At 49.5% G+C, this 17,248-nt stretch overlaps 2 protein-coding genes across 2 annotated transcripts; one reads left to right on the top strand and one right to left on the bottom strand.

Annotated features, from left to right (window-relative positions):
* The first annotated feature begins 148 nt into the window (after positions 1 to 148).
* Positions 149 to 5,537, top strand: LOC125635118 (neurophysin 1-like). The gene is made up of 3 exons (XM_048846380.2): positions 149 to 342; positions 4,259 to 4,463; positions 5,318 to 5,537. Exons 1-3 carry the CDS (start codon positions 223 to 225, stop codon positions 5,365 to 5,367), a joined length of 375 nt encoding a protein of 124 aa, XP_048702337.1. The 5' UTR covers positions 149 to 222; the 3' UTR covers positions 5,368 to 5,537.
* Positions 5,538 to 10,328: 4,791 nt separating this feature from the next.
* Positions 10,329 to 14,396, bottom strand: MRPS26 (mitochondrial ribosomal protein S26). The gene is made up of 4 exons (XM_048846378.2): positions 14,158 to 14,396; positions 13,199 to 13,336; positions 11,514 to 11,637; positions 10,329 to 10,715 (listed from the first exon to the last, which is right to left on the bottom strand). Exons 1-4 carry the CDS (start codon positions 14,361 to 14,363, stop codon positions 10,584 to 10,586), a joined length of 600 nt encoding a protein of 199 aa, XP_048702335.1. The 5' UTR covers positions 14,364 to 14,396; the 3' UTR covers positions 10,329 to 10,583.
* Positions 14,397 to 17,248: the final 2,852 nt, after the last annotated feature.

The following is a 17,248-nucleotide window of genomic DNA, read 5'->3' as shown; positions in this document are numbered from 1 at the left end:
TTCGCTGACCTCACATCCTCGACCCTGGATTATTAGCAGTGCTAGTTGGTGTGAAAAGCAATGCCTTGTATTTTTTAAGGGAAATGAGTGACGATGGTGGTGGCATGTCTAAGTAGTTGCGGCAGGCGCTATATATACAGGCATCCCGGGAGAAGCAAAGACAAAACCTGGAGGGCTTTCCTGAGCCCACTCAAGAGCGAAGCAGGGTCAGCAGCAGCCACCATGTCTCAGAACGCGCTCGCCATCTGCCTCTTGTGGCTCCTGGGTCTCTCCTCGGCCTGTTACATCCAGAATTGCCCCATCGGAGGAAAGCGATCAGTCTTGGACATGGATGTCAGAAAGGTACGTGATGCTTTCCTTACCGTCAGGTTGTTACAGTGAATCTGGGTAAAGACTCCTCACTGACAGCCTGTAAGCGTGACGGTCCCAAGCTGCCCTGATACTGTGCCAAAGCCTTCAACTCCCACCCAAAAGGATCACGTCCAGGGCGTGAAAGGAGAGATTGCTGGCAAGGGACTGAGCTGTGCCAGCTGTCTAAACCCTAGCAACTAGACACGCGTCTGTTTTGATACCCTGATCAACACCACGCGTAGCTAGACTCTGGCTCACCAACTTCCTTCACATAGCTGTGGTGTGAATTTTGTAAAGCTCTGAACAAGCATTAACTAACATTCATTACCAAGTCTCTCTTTTCCTTCCCTTCTCCTGTCCCCCATTCCAACTGTCTCTGTGTTCAATGTTCAGCCAATTAGGAAAGCATAGACTATAGTGTATGCCAAACTCATGGGCAGTAGAGAAGTGCATCTTGTGATTGTCAGGACTTCATTCAGTCTCTTTAAATAATATATTACTGATGCAGCTAAAGCTGAAAGTATGTTTAAAAAACAGTGGAACACATGCACGAGCCCCATTGCAGATGAGCGGTAAGCAGCCAGACTTTTCAGCCTTGGTCTTGTGGTTAAAGCATTGGAGACTGAGAGGGAGGCCGGAGATCTGGATTCAATTCCCAGCTCTGCTACAGACACCCTGTGTGATCTTGGGCAAGTCCTTTAATCTCTCTGTGCCTTAGTTCCCCATCTGTACACTGGGGATAATAATCTTTCCTTTAGCTGTCTTGTCTCTGTAAAGTGTAAACCCTCTGGGGCTGGCTTTATGTGCATGTGTACGGCACCCGGCCCAATCGGGTCCCATTTCAATCAGGTTCTCCAGGCCCTATTGTACTACAGTTATCAGCCCAGCTGTACTGAGGACATCAGAAGTCTAATTTGGTGGTGAATTGTAAATACTGTTACCAGTGTAGCTGTCTATATCAGATTGCCTTATAGGCAGGACTGGGAGCAGCCTCTATTTTGAAAGTTGTTCAATACTTCCCCATATAGGTCTGTATTTTCAGTTCCTTATAACTTTGCCAAATTTCAACTGCTTGGCTTGAAATGTACTGTGCTGGGTGTCTGCCTCAGCTTGAATTGTCTTTTGAAAGGTTCAGCTAAAATATCTTGTGGCACCTTAGAGACTAACCAATTTATTTGAGCATAAGCTTTCATGAGCTACAGCTCACTTCATTGGATGAGCTGTAGCTCACGAAAGCTTATGCTCAAATAAATTGGTTAGTCTCTAAGGTGCCACAAGTACTCGTTTTCTTTTTGCGAATACAGACTAACACGGCTGTTACTCTGAAACCTAAAATATCTTGGCCACTTCCAAGAATAAGATGTGGGGGGGGGGGGAGCATACACTGACTGTTTTGCCCATATTAAAAAACAAATTTGTACATCTGTTTTGTTGAGCCGCTCTAGCATCCCCCTTCTTTGGAGACGGGACCTGAAATTTGGGAGTGGGGTCGCCCTGGTATCAGGGATGTGCCTTTTGCCAGCCCCATGGAATAAAGCACTCAAATCTTGGCCACGTTACAAGCCTCTGTACTTACTTAATAGAGAGGTGTTAGAGTTTGGCAGCTAAATTCTCTGAAGATTCCATCTGCACTGAGCATGTGCCAGCCCCTCACAGGTGCTACATGGGACTGGCTGTGTATGACCCATTCCCACAGAATGACTGAGCATGCTCCAGCCCGGAACTACTGGGGCTGAGCAGGCCTTTCCCTGCAATTGTGTTCCCAGTTGCTGTGGGCAGGCGGGCGGGGAGAGGGCACTGTGATGCCAGGCACTAGAGCTAACAGCAGAGAAGATTCGCTCCTGTGCTCTCAGCAACCCGCCGGTGGGTGCCCATGCAGCTTGGAAGAAAAAGAAGAAGCTGCCTGACTCAGATGCAGAGGGGACGAGAACTGGATTGGGGCAGTGGCAGAGGGACTAGCCTGGAGCAAGGAGCCTTGAGGGGGCTGAGTGCACATGCTAACAGGCTCATGCTGAAACACAGAGAAAAACACCACAGGGATGCAGGCAAATAGTCTGCGTCGCGTGTCAGGAATGCTGGCCGGCGGATGTTGGCCAGCCAAGAAATAGCTGTGATAGACCAGCAGCAGGCCACTGGCCAGTTACTGCACGCTGGCTTTGGGAGAAGAGCAAGGTGGGCCACATAAGGGGCAGTCGCTGGCTGAGACGAGTTTTCAGTGCTCTGCTACATGTTCCTCCAGCAGCCTGTCCATTCTTGGGGCACAGGCACAGTCGGGACTGGGGGAGAAAAGGCCTGCAGCCTTTCCAAACCTATGCCACAATGTTAAGAGCTATTTTGCTTCGGAGGAACATTTTACTGATAATCTTCTTAGTCAGTCTATACAGCTTTAATGTGTATCCTGTACACATGAGAGGAGATATCAGCCCCAGTATCAGCTACACTGGGGGACAAGGGGGCAAAGGGAATGAATCCAATCATACTCCCTGTAACGCCATTTACTCAAATGGTTCTGAGGGAGGCAAAATCTTCTGGAGCAATATTTCCCTAAGGCGGGAGGCCACTGCATAAGAGATGCTGGTTAGGGCCACAATTTGGGTGAGGAGGGAATACGTTTGCACTGGTTAGATTCGAGAAAGCTACCCAGCGATTACTGATGTATTAAAATAAGACGTAATTCTGCTCTCTGTTGAACCCGTGCAACTGTAGCCAATGAGGCTGGGACAGTGCAACTAAAAGCAAAGTCCGGGGGTGAGGTCTATATTTGTTCATGTGACCTGCAATTTGTTCTGTTTTTCAAAGCATCCCTTTTCCTAGCCAATGAACTCCTAGGTCAAATGTTAGGTCTGGCTGCTTTCAAGTGGGTAGGGCTGCCAGGAGCTTTAACCCTGAACTGATACACAAAGGCGCCAGTGTTTGGTAGAACCCACAGCAATAACTGCTCCACTGCCCGCCTCGCGTCATTGATCATCAGGCAAAACTTGGGGACTTTCACATAAAAATCATCATCTAGCTGGAGCCTAGGAAAGCTGTTAGTGCAGCTAAACACTGTGCTTAATTAAAGAAATACACAGCAGAATACACTAGGAGACCCAGCCCAGCAAGCGGTGCGGAGTTCTCTAAATAGGAGTCACATGCCAAGTATCAAACACTACTGTGGTCAGCGGAGTTACACCCTGGATTAGTTTAGCCCAATTTGCTCAAGATGGTCTCACCTGTTTTTTAAAGGGGCACCGTCTAACGCAATGTTTCCAAACAATTCCCTCCCTGGGCTAGCAACTAACAGCGTCAATTATTTAACAATCACAAAACAAAATGATCCTTTATCCCTCCCACTCCCAGGTTGTGTTTGCTTCCCCCTCCCCCACCCTCTCACACACACACACCCCCGAGCTAGAATAGTGACACCTGCACTGGTCAATTTCAGTTTGGGGTGCTGCTAGTTATTTTCACTCCATGTCTCCGATGAAGTGGGTTTTAAATTTATTTGGGCATAAGCTTTCATGGGTTGTTAGTCTCTATGGTGCCACAGGGACGCCTAGTTATTTTCTAGTCGGTTTCACTTTCTGGGGATGCGAGCCCAGGTTAGTGTGGTTGGGCTTCTGACCCCTCCTAAGAACATATCATTTCCCACCACATCCAGTTCCACAGAGAGATCCCATGAGAAGATTTCGCTTTCTAATAAGGTTTCTAATACCAGTTGAAAAACTAGAACTGAAGCGCTAGGCCTGAGCAGAGCATAGAGGGGCTCCTTAAATACTGGCAGATGATGGCAGAAAGACACCATCCTAAGGGCTCAATGGACTGAGCGCAGTGGCAGTCTTTCCAATGGGCTTTGAATCAGGACCCAAGCAACTAGGGTTGCTGTTTTCCCCCGTTAACCAGCCTTTGGGTTTCTCTCTCCCACCAGTGCATCCCCTGTGGGCCTAGGAACAAAGGCCACTGCTTCGGCCCTAGCATCTGCTGCGGAGCGGAGATGGGATGCTACTTCGGTACTTCAGAAACCCTGCGATGTCAAGAAGAGAATTACCTGCCAACACCCTGTGAGTCTGGCAGGAAGCCATGCGGGCCCAGTGGTGGGACCTGCGCAGCCCCTGGGATCTGCTGTAACAACGGTAAGAGAGCACTTGCTTAGCTTGGACTTTAACCATAGCTCCATATGAACTAGAGCACAATCCCTCCCACACCCACAATTTATGGCTGTTAAAGTAACACTTCCTATCTATTCTCAATACTCCCATGCACTTTTAACATGGGGAAAATGGGCCTTGTGATTAAGAGATTGGGGTGGGGGGGACAGGAGATGGGGCTTAGTAGATATGAGCTTTACCCTGCCTCTGCTACAGACTCCCTGAGAGACACAGGGCCAGTTGCTTAACCACTTCGTGCCTCAGTTTCCCCATCAGTAAAGTCAGGATCATTATACTTTCAGCCTCACAGCTACATTGACTGATGTTTGGAAAGCGCTTGGAGATCTCTGGACGGCACACAGTGGCACCGTTATCTCAGTACTGGTGCATGCACAAGTGGCAAGAGTTCTGCAAAGGCCATGGGCCATTATCTACTGCTCAGGCCATAGTAATTGTGGACAGAGAAGAAGTGGGGAAGTTAATATGGGTGGCAGACCAGCCAGTTTCCTCCTTTCCCAGAGGAGAGAAATCTCAATTAGCCTGGTCATTGCCTTCATTGCCGCAGGCAAAGTTAGCAGCAGCATCACATCAGGCCAAACCCCATGCACAGAAGCGAATAGTTTATAATAGCTTTCCCTTTGCAGGAAAGGCACCACACACACATCCTAGGCCAGACTCTCAGACATGTCTCTTGGTATAGTACCATCGTCTTCCATGGAGCTACACGCATTTACATCAGCTGAGGATCTGCCCTAAGGTGTTATCCAGCAGAGCTATATGTAACTCCAGTGGCCAAATTCATGCAGCGTTTCCTTTTACGTGCTTTTGTTTCTCTGCAGAGGGCTGCATGGTGGACTCAGCCTGTGACCAAGAATCGCCGTTTTCCTAGACCACCCACTATACAGAAGGGATGAAGCCACATGATTTGCCATCTACGAGGCTTTGCAAGACCAAAAGCCAGTCCAATAGGATGCATTAATCCTGGCCGTGCTGCACCTCGACAGTCATTTAAATGACATCCCCAGCTAGAAATAAAACTTGTACCAAAAAAATCCTGATATTTCTTTTTTTGCCCCCGGCTTTGTAACAAACTCAACAGCTTTGCTGTCTGCTTAGCTGGGAATCACATCCCCCCTCTGGACAGGAGACGCTGCTTCTTGGTACAGCCTGGATGAGGGAGGGGAGGAATGTAGGTGATTTACCTAAGCAGGCAGTTAAGGACCAGGACAGGGGGTTTTGTGATGCTTTCCAGCGGTCCCCAGGATTGGGAGGCACCATGCTACCACCTGCCCTTAGCATGAGGGAGCCTTGTCTGTGCATGCCTGGGGTCAGCTCCCTGACACCTCTGGGAACACAAACACTCCCCTCCAGGCCTACGCAGGCTCCACTGCCACCCCTCAAGCCCTCTGAGCGTACCCTAGAGTATCCAGTCCATGGTCCACTGGACACTCGGAGCATTCAGAGCCACTGCTCCCAAAGCAGCTGTTTACCCCAGCTCTACCTCAGATCACTGCTCCGCTGGACGCACAGTGCTGAGATATGTTTATAGAGAAAACAAGCAAAAGTTTACTTAGCAAGTGCGGAGATTCAAGGGATAGCACGAAGCAACACTGGAAACAAATGGCTATGTGTCAAATAAAATTCCAACATGCATTTTAGAACCTAGACTTAAGTAACAAGATAATCTCCTGTCTAATGCAGTATTAGTCACCAGTCCTTTACAGCCAGGCCTGGCTGGGATCCCTCTTTCATGAGACATAATACGGTGTCAGCTTGCCACCTTGGTGAAAGGATCCAGGGTGCATCTTGGCACCTCCGGTGATATCCCCACAAGCCATCGGCCTTATTTGTAAACTGTATGCCCCCTGCTGGTTGATTTTTCATGTACACCTCTTTCTTCTTGACTGCACAATCTCTTGATTAGCATTTGGTTCAGCGTGCAACTAGGCGCCCATTACAAAGCATACAATATGCAATACCCACAGGACCAGAGAGAGCGGTAAACTCCTAGCCTTTAAGAACATAACTGTTAGTATAGATACATAAAGCCTTAAATATTATCCATATGTACATTTTGCAATGATTACGACGACTAGTGGGCTGCTGGCTTACGACAGCCACCTTCCGTACCACCCTTTGGTGCACTAACATGTATATACCTGGCCCAGGGGATACCTGACAGCCCATAGGCACCTCCTGTGCCCTCTGTCAGTTGGCATCAAGCGGTCCCTGGGTCACAGTTTTATCCAGCACCCGAGGGAGGTTCTCTGAAAAGTAAGGTCAGTGCATGCTGAGGACCTGGAAAGCCACACTAGGAATTAAGAGCATGGGGAATTGTATGTGTGCTCAGAGCAAAGGCCCTGCCACCCAGATGCTCTAGGTGCTATCCCGAGAGGACGGATGTGGGATTGAGGAGGTAATGCTAGAAAAGAGAGCAGAGAAAAAGAAGGCAATATTGTGCAGCTGTTACAGAGTAATCAGAGGAAACATAACTACGAAGGATTTCGAAGCACCTAATGGCAGCATATGCACTGAAAAGCAAAGTCCTCTTTTTAACCTGCTGGGTAGATAGTTCAGTAGGTAATAAGAACATAAGAACGGCCACACTGGGTCAGACCAAAGGTCCATCTAGCCCAGTCTCCTGTCTTCCAACAGTGGCCAATGCCAGGTATCCCAGAGGGAATGAACAGAACAGGTAATCAAGGGATCCAGCCCGTCGCCCATTCCCAGCTTCTGGCAAACAGAGGCTAGGGACATCTTCACCTATCCATCCTGGCTAATAGCCATTGATGGACCTATCCTCCAGGAATTTATCTAGTTCAGCGGTTCTCAAACTGTGGGTCGCAACCCCCTTTTAATGGGGTCGCCAGGGCTGGCTTAGACATGCTGGGGTTCGGGGCTGAAGCCCGAGCCCTGGTGCCAAAGCCTGAGGTATTCAGCCCTGGGTGGCAGGGCTCAGGTTACAGGCCCCCCAGGCTGGGGCTGAAACCCTTGGGCTTCAGCTTTGACCCCTTCCCTGCCCAGGGCAGTGAGAATCAGATGGACTCAGGCTTCAGTCCCCACTCCTGGAGTCGTATAGTAATTTTTGTTGTCAGAAGGAGGTCGCGGTGCAATGATGTTTGAGAACCCCTGATCTAGTTCTGTTTTGAACTCTGTCATGTGTTAAAAGATGCCTTGGGGGGGGAGCAAGGGGGGGGGGGGGGACACACACAAGAATTTAAACAAGGCAGAGTATTGGAAGCCCAAAGGAGGCCCCTTCAATCAGAACAGAACCTTGGTCATTCACAGCTCTCTGAACAACTCACTCAGTAACTGTCACAACAAAGCTAGAACAGGTCAGGAACCAGAATCTCCATTCTGTGAGAAGCTCCAACATTTAAAAAAAAACAAAACACAACTTCATTCAGATTTGGAACAGAGAGCCAAAAATTTCTACAAACGAATTTCTGAACTTTTGCATTGATAGCATCAAAACGTTTTGTCTTGACTTTTATATTATCCAATCTATTTGTTATACAGATTAAATAATGTAATATTAAACTTTTACTATATTAAAACCTAAACAAATTAAAATTAAATGCTTCCACTATTTGTCAAATATTGATTGAAATCTCCATCTTCCCAGTCATTTATGTTGTATAGAAAGGTTCTACCATGCAATTTAAAAGGAAGTGTTTTGATCAGGGACTTCATGGCACGTGGGGGATGGAGTGCCCCAGTAATAATAAGACCATGAATGTTTGGAAGAAATGCCGGCTCAATAAAACCTCCAGACTAAGAATCTGCTCATGAACCCCACATAAAGAATCCATGACCTAAAGGATTTAGAGACCACCAGTGATGTGCTCTGTGCTCCTCACAGACAAACACATTTCCCTGCATCAAGCAAGCAAATTCAGCCATGATCAAGTTTGCCAGCAACACCAAATCCAGGAGGACAAATCCATATGAGGACTGAATCAAACCATGACAGCCAGCAGGGATTAGAAACGTGAGCAAAGCATGATTCAGTACTTACAAATCCTAACGCCACCTAGTGGAAACGAACAACAGAATCAGAGGACAGCTGTCTGGCAAGTAAATATGAGAAAGATCTAGGGTGAGAACAAGTGTGTAAGCGTCAAGTTTGATCTCATTACAAGGGCACAGTTAAGAGTGCTTGTACATCTCAACTGTGTGTTTCCATAGTTTCAAACATGTGGATTTCTCTTAACAGGTTTGACCTTAACTCTGAATTGCCCTGGTTTTTAATCTTTTTTCCCTCACATTTTTATTACAACAAAACTTCTTGTAAAGATTTTTTTTCAACCTTAATTTGCAGATAAGTGCTCTCAACCTTAAGTGGAGTTTAATAAAGATTTTTGTCTAGAAGGAGGGTTAGTTAAGGGGTAATCAGAGGAAGTAGCACTATGAGAACAGAAAGAAATTAACCAAAAAGAATTTATGCTGTAAATCAGTAACAGATCTCCTGATATCTTTTGGCTACAGTGTAGTTTTCCCCAAGGAATCAGAGAAATGTAGCACAGAAAGGGACGTAAAGAGCTCATCTAGTCCAGCTCCCTGTGCTGAGGCTGGATCAAGTAAACCTAGACCATTCCTGACAAGTGTTTGTCCAACCTCTTCTTAAAAATCTCCAATGGGGATTCCTCAACCTCCTGTGGAAGCCTGTTCCTGCACTTAACTATCCTCATAGAAAGTTTTTCCTAATATCTAACCTAAATCTCCTTTGCTGTAGATGAAGCTCATTACTTCTTGTCCTACTTTCAGCAGTCATGGAGAAAAATACAACACCATCCTCTTTATAAGAGCCCTTAACATATTTGAAGACTTTTCAGGTCCCCGCTCAGTCTTCTCTCTCCAGTTTGTCCACATCTTTCTTGAAGCGTGGTGCCCAAAACTGAACACAGTACTCCAGCTAAGCCCTCACCAGTGCCACATAGATCAGGACTATTACTTCCCATGTGTTACATACAAAACTCCTATTAATACACTCCAGAATTATAGTAGCCTTTTTTGCAACTGCATCACATTGTTGACTCTCATTCATTTTGCGGTCTACTATAACCCTTCCAGATTCTTTTCTGTAGAACTACCACCTATGGTTATTCTCCATTTTGTAATTGTGCATTTGATTTTTCCTTCCTAAGTGCAAATACTTTACACTTGTCTTTGCTGAATTTCATCTTGTTGATTTCAGACCAATTCTCCCATATATCAAGGCCCTTTTGAATTCTAATTCTGTCCTTCAAAGTGCTTGCAACCGCCAAACTTGGCATCATCTACAAATTTTATAAGCATTCTCTCCACTCCATTATTGAAGTCACGAATGAAAATATGGAATAGTGCCAACCCAAGACAGACTCCTGCAGGACCCTACTAGGTAGGGCCTCCTAGTTTGACAGCTAACCATTGATATCTGCTCTTCGAGTAAGTCTTTCAACCAGTTATGCAACCACCTCATAGTCAATTTCATCCACACCATATTTCCCTAGTTTGCTTATGACAATGTCACATTGCTCTGTCTCAAAAGCCTGACTAAAATCAAGAGGTTTAACATCTACAGCTTCCCCCCATCCATTAGGTCAGTAATCCTGTTAAAGAAGGAAATTAGGTTGGAACGTTTAGAAAACATATTAAGAAAGTGATAGAAGGCCCATGACTAAGCATCCAGTGATGGAAAAAACCTACCGGAGCACAAATCCTTGGAATATTTTTCAGGGAATAATCTCGAACTGGCAAAGGCTTAACTGTGCACTCGGACACTGCAGTGATGGAAGCTATATAAGCTCATAGATATATTCAACTAATACTTCTGAACTACTGTGCCTAAGAAATTAAGAACTACAGTGCTGTAAAAAACACATTCCTTTATTTCGGAGACAACAGCAATTTGTCCCAAAGCAAAGGGACATGAGCTACGAAGCAGGTGACAGCCTTTCAAGGCAGGAATTGTGACTGGCACCAAAGGGCTGTTTGTCAAAATGAAATTCCATGGTCGACTTGTACGCATGATGCTCCTTTCCTCTTGCTCCTGCCCTGAGCACAGCATCTGGATGGAAGCCATAGGAAAGTCTCCCAACTGAATTGTCCCGATCAAGAGAACCTCTAGGACAGCATGCTCTGCTTGACGATGCGCCCCTCTTTATCGATGGCGAAGTTGTAGTTGCGAGGGTTATCCAGGCACTCTTCAATTCGCTCATCCAGGTTTTCAGGGGTGATGAAATTTCTGGCTTCCTCCTAAAATCAATTAAAGGTGGAAGTCAATTGTCAGTGTGTGCACCATTTGTGCCCACTGAGGCAGCTGATTAGACACAGAACAGGGAATGAGAATATGTTTCAGCACAGAGGGGTTGGGGCTCTGCACTCCGACATTGTCCACTTGCCCTGATCTGATGCCAGGGGTGCAGCTGATGAAACAGGCATGAACTGGAGAAGGATTAGCACCCCCAAAAATTCTCCTTTAGCTTCTCACCCAAACACCAATCTCAATTCAAATGCAACGGAGCATGCACAGTTCCTACCCCACAGGGCAGCTTCTCCCGTAACTTTGTTTATGGGGCCTGGAATGGCTCTTCCAGCAGCCCTGAGGATCTCAACCCTCATTCAGGAAGACAAAGCCTGGAGACTGCAACAAAGATTCCCATTACACCTCAAGAGGGGCTCAGGACTCATCAGGAGCAAAGGAGAGCTTGGAACTGTAATATTCTTACTGAGGAAACCCTGGAAAAACATGGAAAAACCATCTCCCACCCAAATTTATTCCCCAACCTGCTCTCAAAGGTCTCAGGCAGGACATCCTTATTGCACCCCAAGATCATCAAGGCTGCTCCTTGAGGCAGCTGGGAAGGCAGGAGTTTGCCACAGAGCAATATAAGCCCCTTCTCCCCTCTCCAGGGTGTGAGCCTGGTGCCTCCACAGAACTCCCAACCCATGGATACCAAACAGAATAGTGGGTGACAGCAGGTTACAATTTGAGGGGTTCACAAAGTCACCTCAACCCAGTGATCACTGCCCTCAAACCCAAGCCTTCCATACCTGCAACTGTAGAACCTCTCTCTCCTTCTGCTTAAGAAAATCCTCCATTAACCTGGCATGGTTGAGGGCTCCTTGTAACTTACGGTCCTGCAATTCTTCCTCCTCTCTTCTGAGTCGCTCCTCCCTGTCACATGAGCACAAGAGAAATGGGGTACTGGTGAGACCTCCTCAGGACAACGGAAGGCACAGCACAGCAGCCTCGCAGGGAAGTGTTAAATGTTCAGGTGAAACCTCCCCCTCTCCCATGGGACGAGGATGGTGAAGCAAGGTGCTAGCATGCCTAGCAGAAGATGATGGGGTGGTGAAAGGTTCAGCATGACAGATATGGGGCTTGAAGTCCTAGCTATTCACAGAACAGGGACAGCTTGGGCAACGACAATGAAAATTCCTCTCATACATATGTAACATAACTAATGCAATGGGGTACAAAAGAAGAGAGAATTCAGTGAAGGAAAAAGAAGTCACTGAAAGGGGTGATTTTTACATTTGCATTCCCCGTATCAATTCTTTTTTCATCAAGCCACCATGAAAAATTCAGATCATGCTGAGAGTTTATAATCTGTGGTTTGGTTTTTGCCATTTCAATGAGATTATTACAAAATAAAGGTTTTGAGCCCCTATTTAAAAGTGTCCTCAAATGTAACCATAATACTGTCCACAATAAAAAAGGGGAGGATACAGTTCAGTCTCTATGATCTAACCATTAAAGGAGACACGCATTATGTACAGAGGGCTGAACTGCCAGCAGCTTGTAATACCTCTTATTACGGTGGCCTGGGCTGGATTTAAGCTAGAGGTAGAGGGCTCCAGAAACCATTAGCCTACTTCAGAAGTCATATTTTAAAGAAACAATCAGTTTACCAAGCTTGTGACTTGATTACCAACTATAAGCATAGTCTGTAAGCATATAAGTCTGTAAGTCATATAAGCATTAGTCTGTAGCTGCAAAAAGAACAGGAGTACTTGTGGCACCTTAGAGACTAACAAATTTATTAGAGCATAAGCTTTCGTGGGCTAGAGCCCACTTCATCGGATGCACAGAATGGAACATAGAGTAAGATTTTATATATATATATATATATATATATACATACACACATACACACACACACATACATATACACACACACACACAGATACAGTTTGTATGGTAACATCCAACTTGAGAGGCTAGTTAGTTAAGATGGGCTAAACAAATATTTAATAAAGGGCACTTCAGTCTAGCAGAGAAAGGTGTTAACACGATCCAATGGCTGGAAGTTGAAGCTAGACAAATTCAGACTGGAAATAAGGCACACATTTTTCACTGTAAGGGTAATTAACCATTGGAACAACTTACCAAGCATTGTGGTGGATTCTCCATCATGGACAATTTTTAAATCAAGATGGATATTTTTCTAAAAGATCTGCTGTAGAAGTTATTTCGGGGAAGTTCTATGAACTGTGCTATACAAGAGGTCAGACAAGACAATCACACTCTAAGGCCAGAAGGGACCAGCATCTAAGAATCTATAAATCCACATGCTCTCTGAATCACAGACCAGAGAAGGCTCCCTAAGACCCCTTGGTGGGGGAGGGGGATGGATCACAGACTCCCTGCGTACCTCTGGCATCTCACATGGTTTCATTGCACTGAAGCAGCACCCCAAACCCTTCCTGCCGCAGGCCTGAGGGCCACGTCTCACCTCTTCTTCCGCAGCCGCTCGTTCTCAGCGTTGTTCCAGGCCATCAGCTTCCGGTGCTCCTCCATCACCTCCTCCCCACTCTCTCTATCAAGGCGCTCCTCATGCTGCTTCCGCAACACCTCTTGCTTGAACTCCACCCTGGGAGAGAGGAGAGAAAGGCTCAAAGCATGGCACAGTCACATCAACATTGCTTTCCCCCGGATTACCAATGCTTCTGTCCTGGGAGATGGATTCTAAGGCAGGTCTTTCACCAGCTAGCGGCCCTCACACGCCACTGGGCCCTGACACCACGCCAAAGGGACACTGTCAGCTTGATTTGAGACTTCCAGGCAGTCACCCGACAGCGCCATTTCCCTTTCCAAATGTTGGGGGGAGGCGGTTTTCCTTAAAACCTGGGATTCTGAACACTTCTAAGGCTTTCCCCGCCCTCACACTCCGGCTAAGGTTTCCAAGGGTCCTCTCAGCAAGGCAGCGCCCAGGCCGGCCCTGTACTCATGCCCGCCCGCTGCTCTCTACAGTAGAAGTCCTGGCGCCCAACGCTGCCCTACTTCTCGACTCCTCTCCAGGACCCGGAGTGGCTGTTCTGGGCAGCGATGAAGCCACCTACACCCCCCCGCTCGGGACCTCCGCTCTCACCGCTTCCTGGGTTAAGAGGCGTTAAGAGACGGCCCCGGCTCCCCAGCCCCGGGCAGGGCAGAGTGACCGGGGGGCAAGTGTGAAAAATCAGGACAGGCGGCGGGGACGGACGGACGGACGGACGGGGGACAGGCCCCGCTATAATTAAAAGCCCCGCACATCAGGACTGTCCCTGTAAAATCAGGACCGGGGGACGCGCGAGGCTGCCCTCCGCTTCCCAGCGCTCCCGGGCTCCAGGCAGGGGGCCTGGGGAAAAGAAACCCGCCCCGGCCCCACGGGGAAATCTGCAAGGGCCGCGCCGCGCCGGCGGACACGGGACAGACCTGAGCGCCTGCAGAACGAGCCGGTATTGCCGGTAGCGCTCGCTCACCACCAGCAGCTCGGCCGGGTCCACGGGCGGCGGCACCTTCAGCCTCCCGGCCTTGGACTTGGCGGGCGGGTCGTGGCGGGACTTGCGGCCCCGGGCCGGCACCGGCAGCGGCCGGCAGCGGCTCAGCAGGGCCCGGCAGCGGCTCAGCGCGGGCAGCATGGCGGCGCCACCGACCTCCGGCTGGGCGCCGCCATGGACCTGACCCCTGACCCGGCAGCGGATGCAGGGCGTCGGCTCCGGCCTGGGCGGGGCAGGGGCATGACGGGAAATGTAGTTCTTTCCGGCCACCGACTGGTGGGCGAGGCTCCGTGGAGCGGGCCAGGCCAGGCCCCGCCCCCTGGGTCTCTGTCTCATCAGACCCCCACTCCCGCCTCCTTCCCCTCGTCTGCCCCACGGCTCAGGGCCGGGCTCTTGCTGCCCCCCAGGCCTGCCCCACGGCTGGGCTCTTGCTGCCCCCCGGGCCTGCCCCACTCCTGAGGGCCGGGCTCTAGCTGCCCCCCGGGCCTGCCCCACTCCTGAGGGCCGGGCTCTAGCTGCCCCCCGGGCCTGCCCCACTCCTGAGGGCCGGGCTCCTGTTGCCGCCCCACTTCTCAGGGCTCGGCTCCTGCTGCCCCCCGGGCCTGCCCCAGTGCTGAGGGCCGGGCTCCTACTTCCCTCAGGCGTTCCCCACTGTTCAGGGCCCAGGTCCTGCTGCCCCACCACCCCTGGCCTGGCCCACCACTCAGAGCCAGGCTCCCCCTGCCCCCCGGGCCTGCCCCAGTGCTCAGGGCTGGTGACCGTGGCTCCTCAGAGAGAAGCAGCCCAAGGACCACACAAAACTGGTGGGAAAACCAAGGCAGGCAAGAGTGACAAAGGGCGGGACCGGTGTCCGACAGAGGGCAAGATGCTGCAGTGCATCACCCCGGCAACATGAGCCACCACAAGCACCCCATGCCTGGCCTCCGCCCTACCCTGGCTCCCTATGGAATTGCCAGTCCCGGACATGGGCTTGGGCCTTATCGTCTAGGTCAGTGGTTTTTGGCCCGCAGGCCACTTGTGGCCCAGTCAGCACAGCTGCGGCCCAGTCAGCACAGCTGTGGCCCATGTGACGTCCTCAGGGCCATAACTAGGGCAGGAGGGGCACCTGTCCTGGTCGCAGAGCCAGCGGGCTGCGTGTATGTGCAAAAATGGGGTAGTGCAGGATTGGGCCCACCGACACCAGCTCCTCTGCCAGGATCAGGCCCAGCAGCACCAGCCCCCCCCCCCCACTCCCAGCAGGGTCGGGCCCAGCAGCATCTGCAGGAGGCCACGGTGCTCAGCGCCCCCTGTCCCTACAGGATCGTGGGTCCAGTGATCCTGGCTAGACCAGGCTCCCTGGCACTAGAACTTCAGCGACAGGCAGGCTGCAAGGCAGAGCTACCTGCAGTCACGGTAGGAGACCACCGGGTATGGGGAGGGGGGTGCAGGGAGCTAGGGCTGCAGGGAGGGAGTGCAGCCTGTACATCTGGGACAGACTCTAGGTGGGGGGACTGGTGGCAGTCCCTGTGGGGGGGGGCTAGATACTGGGGCACAGTCCCTGGATGGGAGGATTGAGTGCTGGGGGGCTGTCCTTGTGGGGACTGGGTGCTGGGGGCAGTTCCTGGAGGGGCCATTCTGCTCTGGACAGGCACATGTGCCAGCCCAGTGTTGGGGGGTCTGGATGCTGGGGGGACAGTCCCTGTCTGGGGAGGAGCTGGAGGGCAGTCCCTGGGTGGAGGCGCTGGGTGCATAGGGGACAGTCCCTGGCTGAGGGGGCAGCCCACATGGGGCAGGGCTCCCCATCTTTGCAGGCAAGCTCTACAGCCATGCTCTCCGGGTACTCAGCTCAGCCACGCTACTGCCAGTAGCAGTGTGGAAGTGAAGGTGGCAATACACTGTGCCATGCCACCGTTACAGTAAATGAATTAATTTTAACACTTAGTTTGCTAATTTAAAATGCTCTTGGTAGACATTTGCAAGTGGTGAAATGAAAGATACTATGTTGATTTTAATCGTATTGCTGTCATAATAATACTAAATCGTATTATTTTTGTAGATGTACAGGTAAGTATATATATTGTGTGGATGCGACCCACATAACACAGAAAGAACTATATATGCAGCCCACAATGATAAATAGGTTGACAACCACTGGTCTAGGTGTTCCAGGGCCTGGGCACCAAAAAGAGCTTAAAGCCTAGTGGTTGGCAGCATTGCGCCTCTGACACAACAGAGCACTCTGCAAGCAGGATAAAGTGTCTCTGTGCAGGAGATGAATAAGGTTGTCAGGTGTCTGGTTTTCGACCGGAACACTTGGTTGAAAAGGGACCCTGGTGGCTCCAGTCAGCACAGCTGACTGAGCCGCTAAAAGTCCAGTTGGCCGCAGTGCCAGCAAGGCAGGCAGGCTCCATGCCTGGCTCTGTGTGACTCCCGGGAAGTGGCCAGCATGTCCCTCTGGCTCCTAGGTGGAGGGGCGGCCCGGGGGGCTCTGCAGGCTACCCCCGCTTGCAGGTGTCCCCCTGAGTGCTGGCCAGACAAACAAACAAACAAACAAACCCCTATCAAAACAAAACACTCCAGTGCTAACACACATCACCCCTTGGGGAGAGGATGAGATAAAGAACAAACCACATGTGACAGAGGGGTAGTCACATCACTTAATGCACTGCTGGGAGGTGCTCAGATACTACAGTTATGAGGATGACAGAAGAACCTTTATACAATACAATATAATGCCTTCATATAAATTATTCGTGTAGCCTCCTCTGGAGGCTGCATGCAGTACTGATTACCTCATCTCAGGAGATTCCAGAAATGGAAGGGGTTCAGAGAAGAGAAGAAGAAAAGAGGATTCAGTGATGAAAATGATCAAAGGGCCTGAAAAAACTCTTCTGTGAAGGGAAATTGAAAAGACTGGGATTTTTACCATAGAAAGGCAATTAACATGATAAAAGTATATTAAATATTGAATAGTATAGTGAGTAAAAAGAAAAGGAGTAATTGTGGCACCTTAGAGACTAACCAATTTATTTGAGCATAAGCTTTCG

This window comes from Caretta caretta, chromosome 4 (genome assembly GCF_965140235.1).
Source record: "Caretta caretta isolate rCarCar2 chromosome 4, rCarCar1.hap1, whole genome shotgun sequence".
Lineage (NCBI taxonomy): Eukaryota > Metazoa > Chordata > Testudines > Cheloniidae > Caretta > Caretta caretta.
Note: the sequence above shows the minus strand (reverse complement) of the source record. Positions and strands in the feature narration are given on the sequence as shown.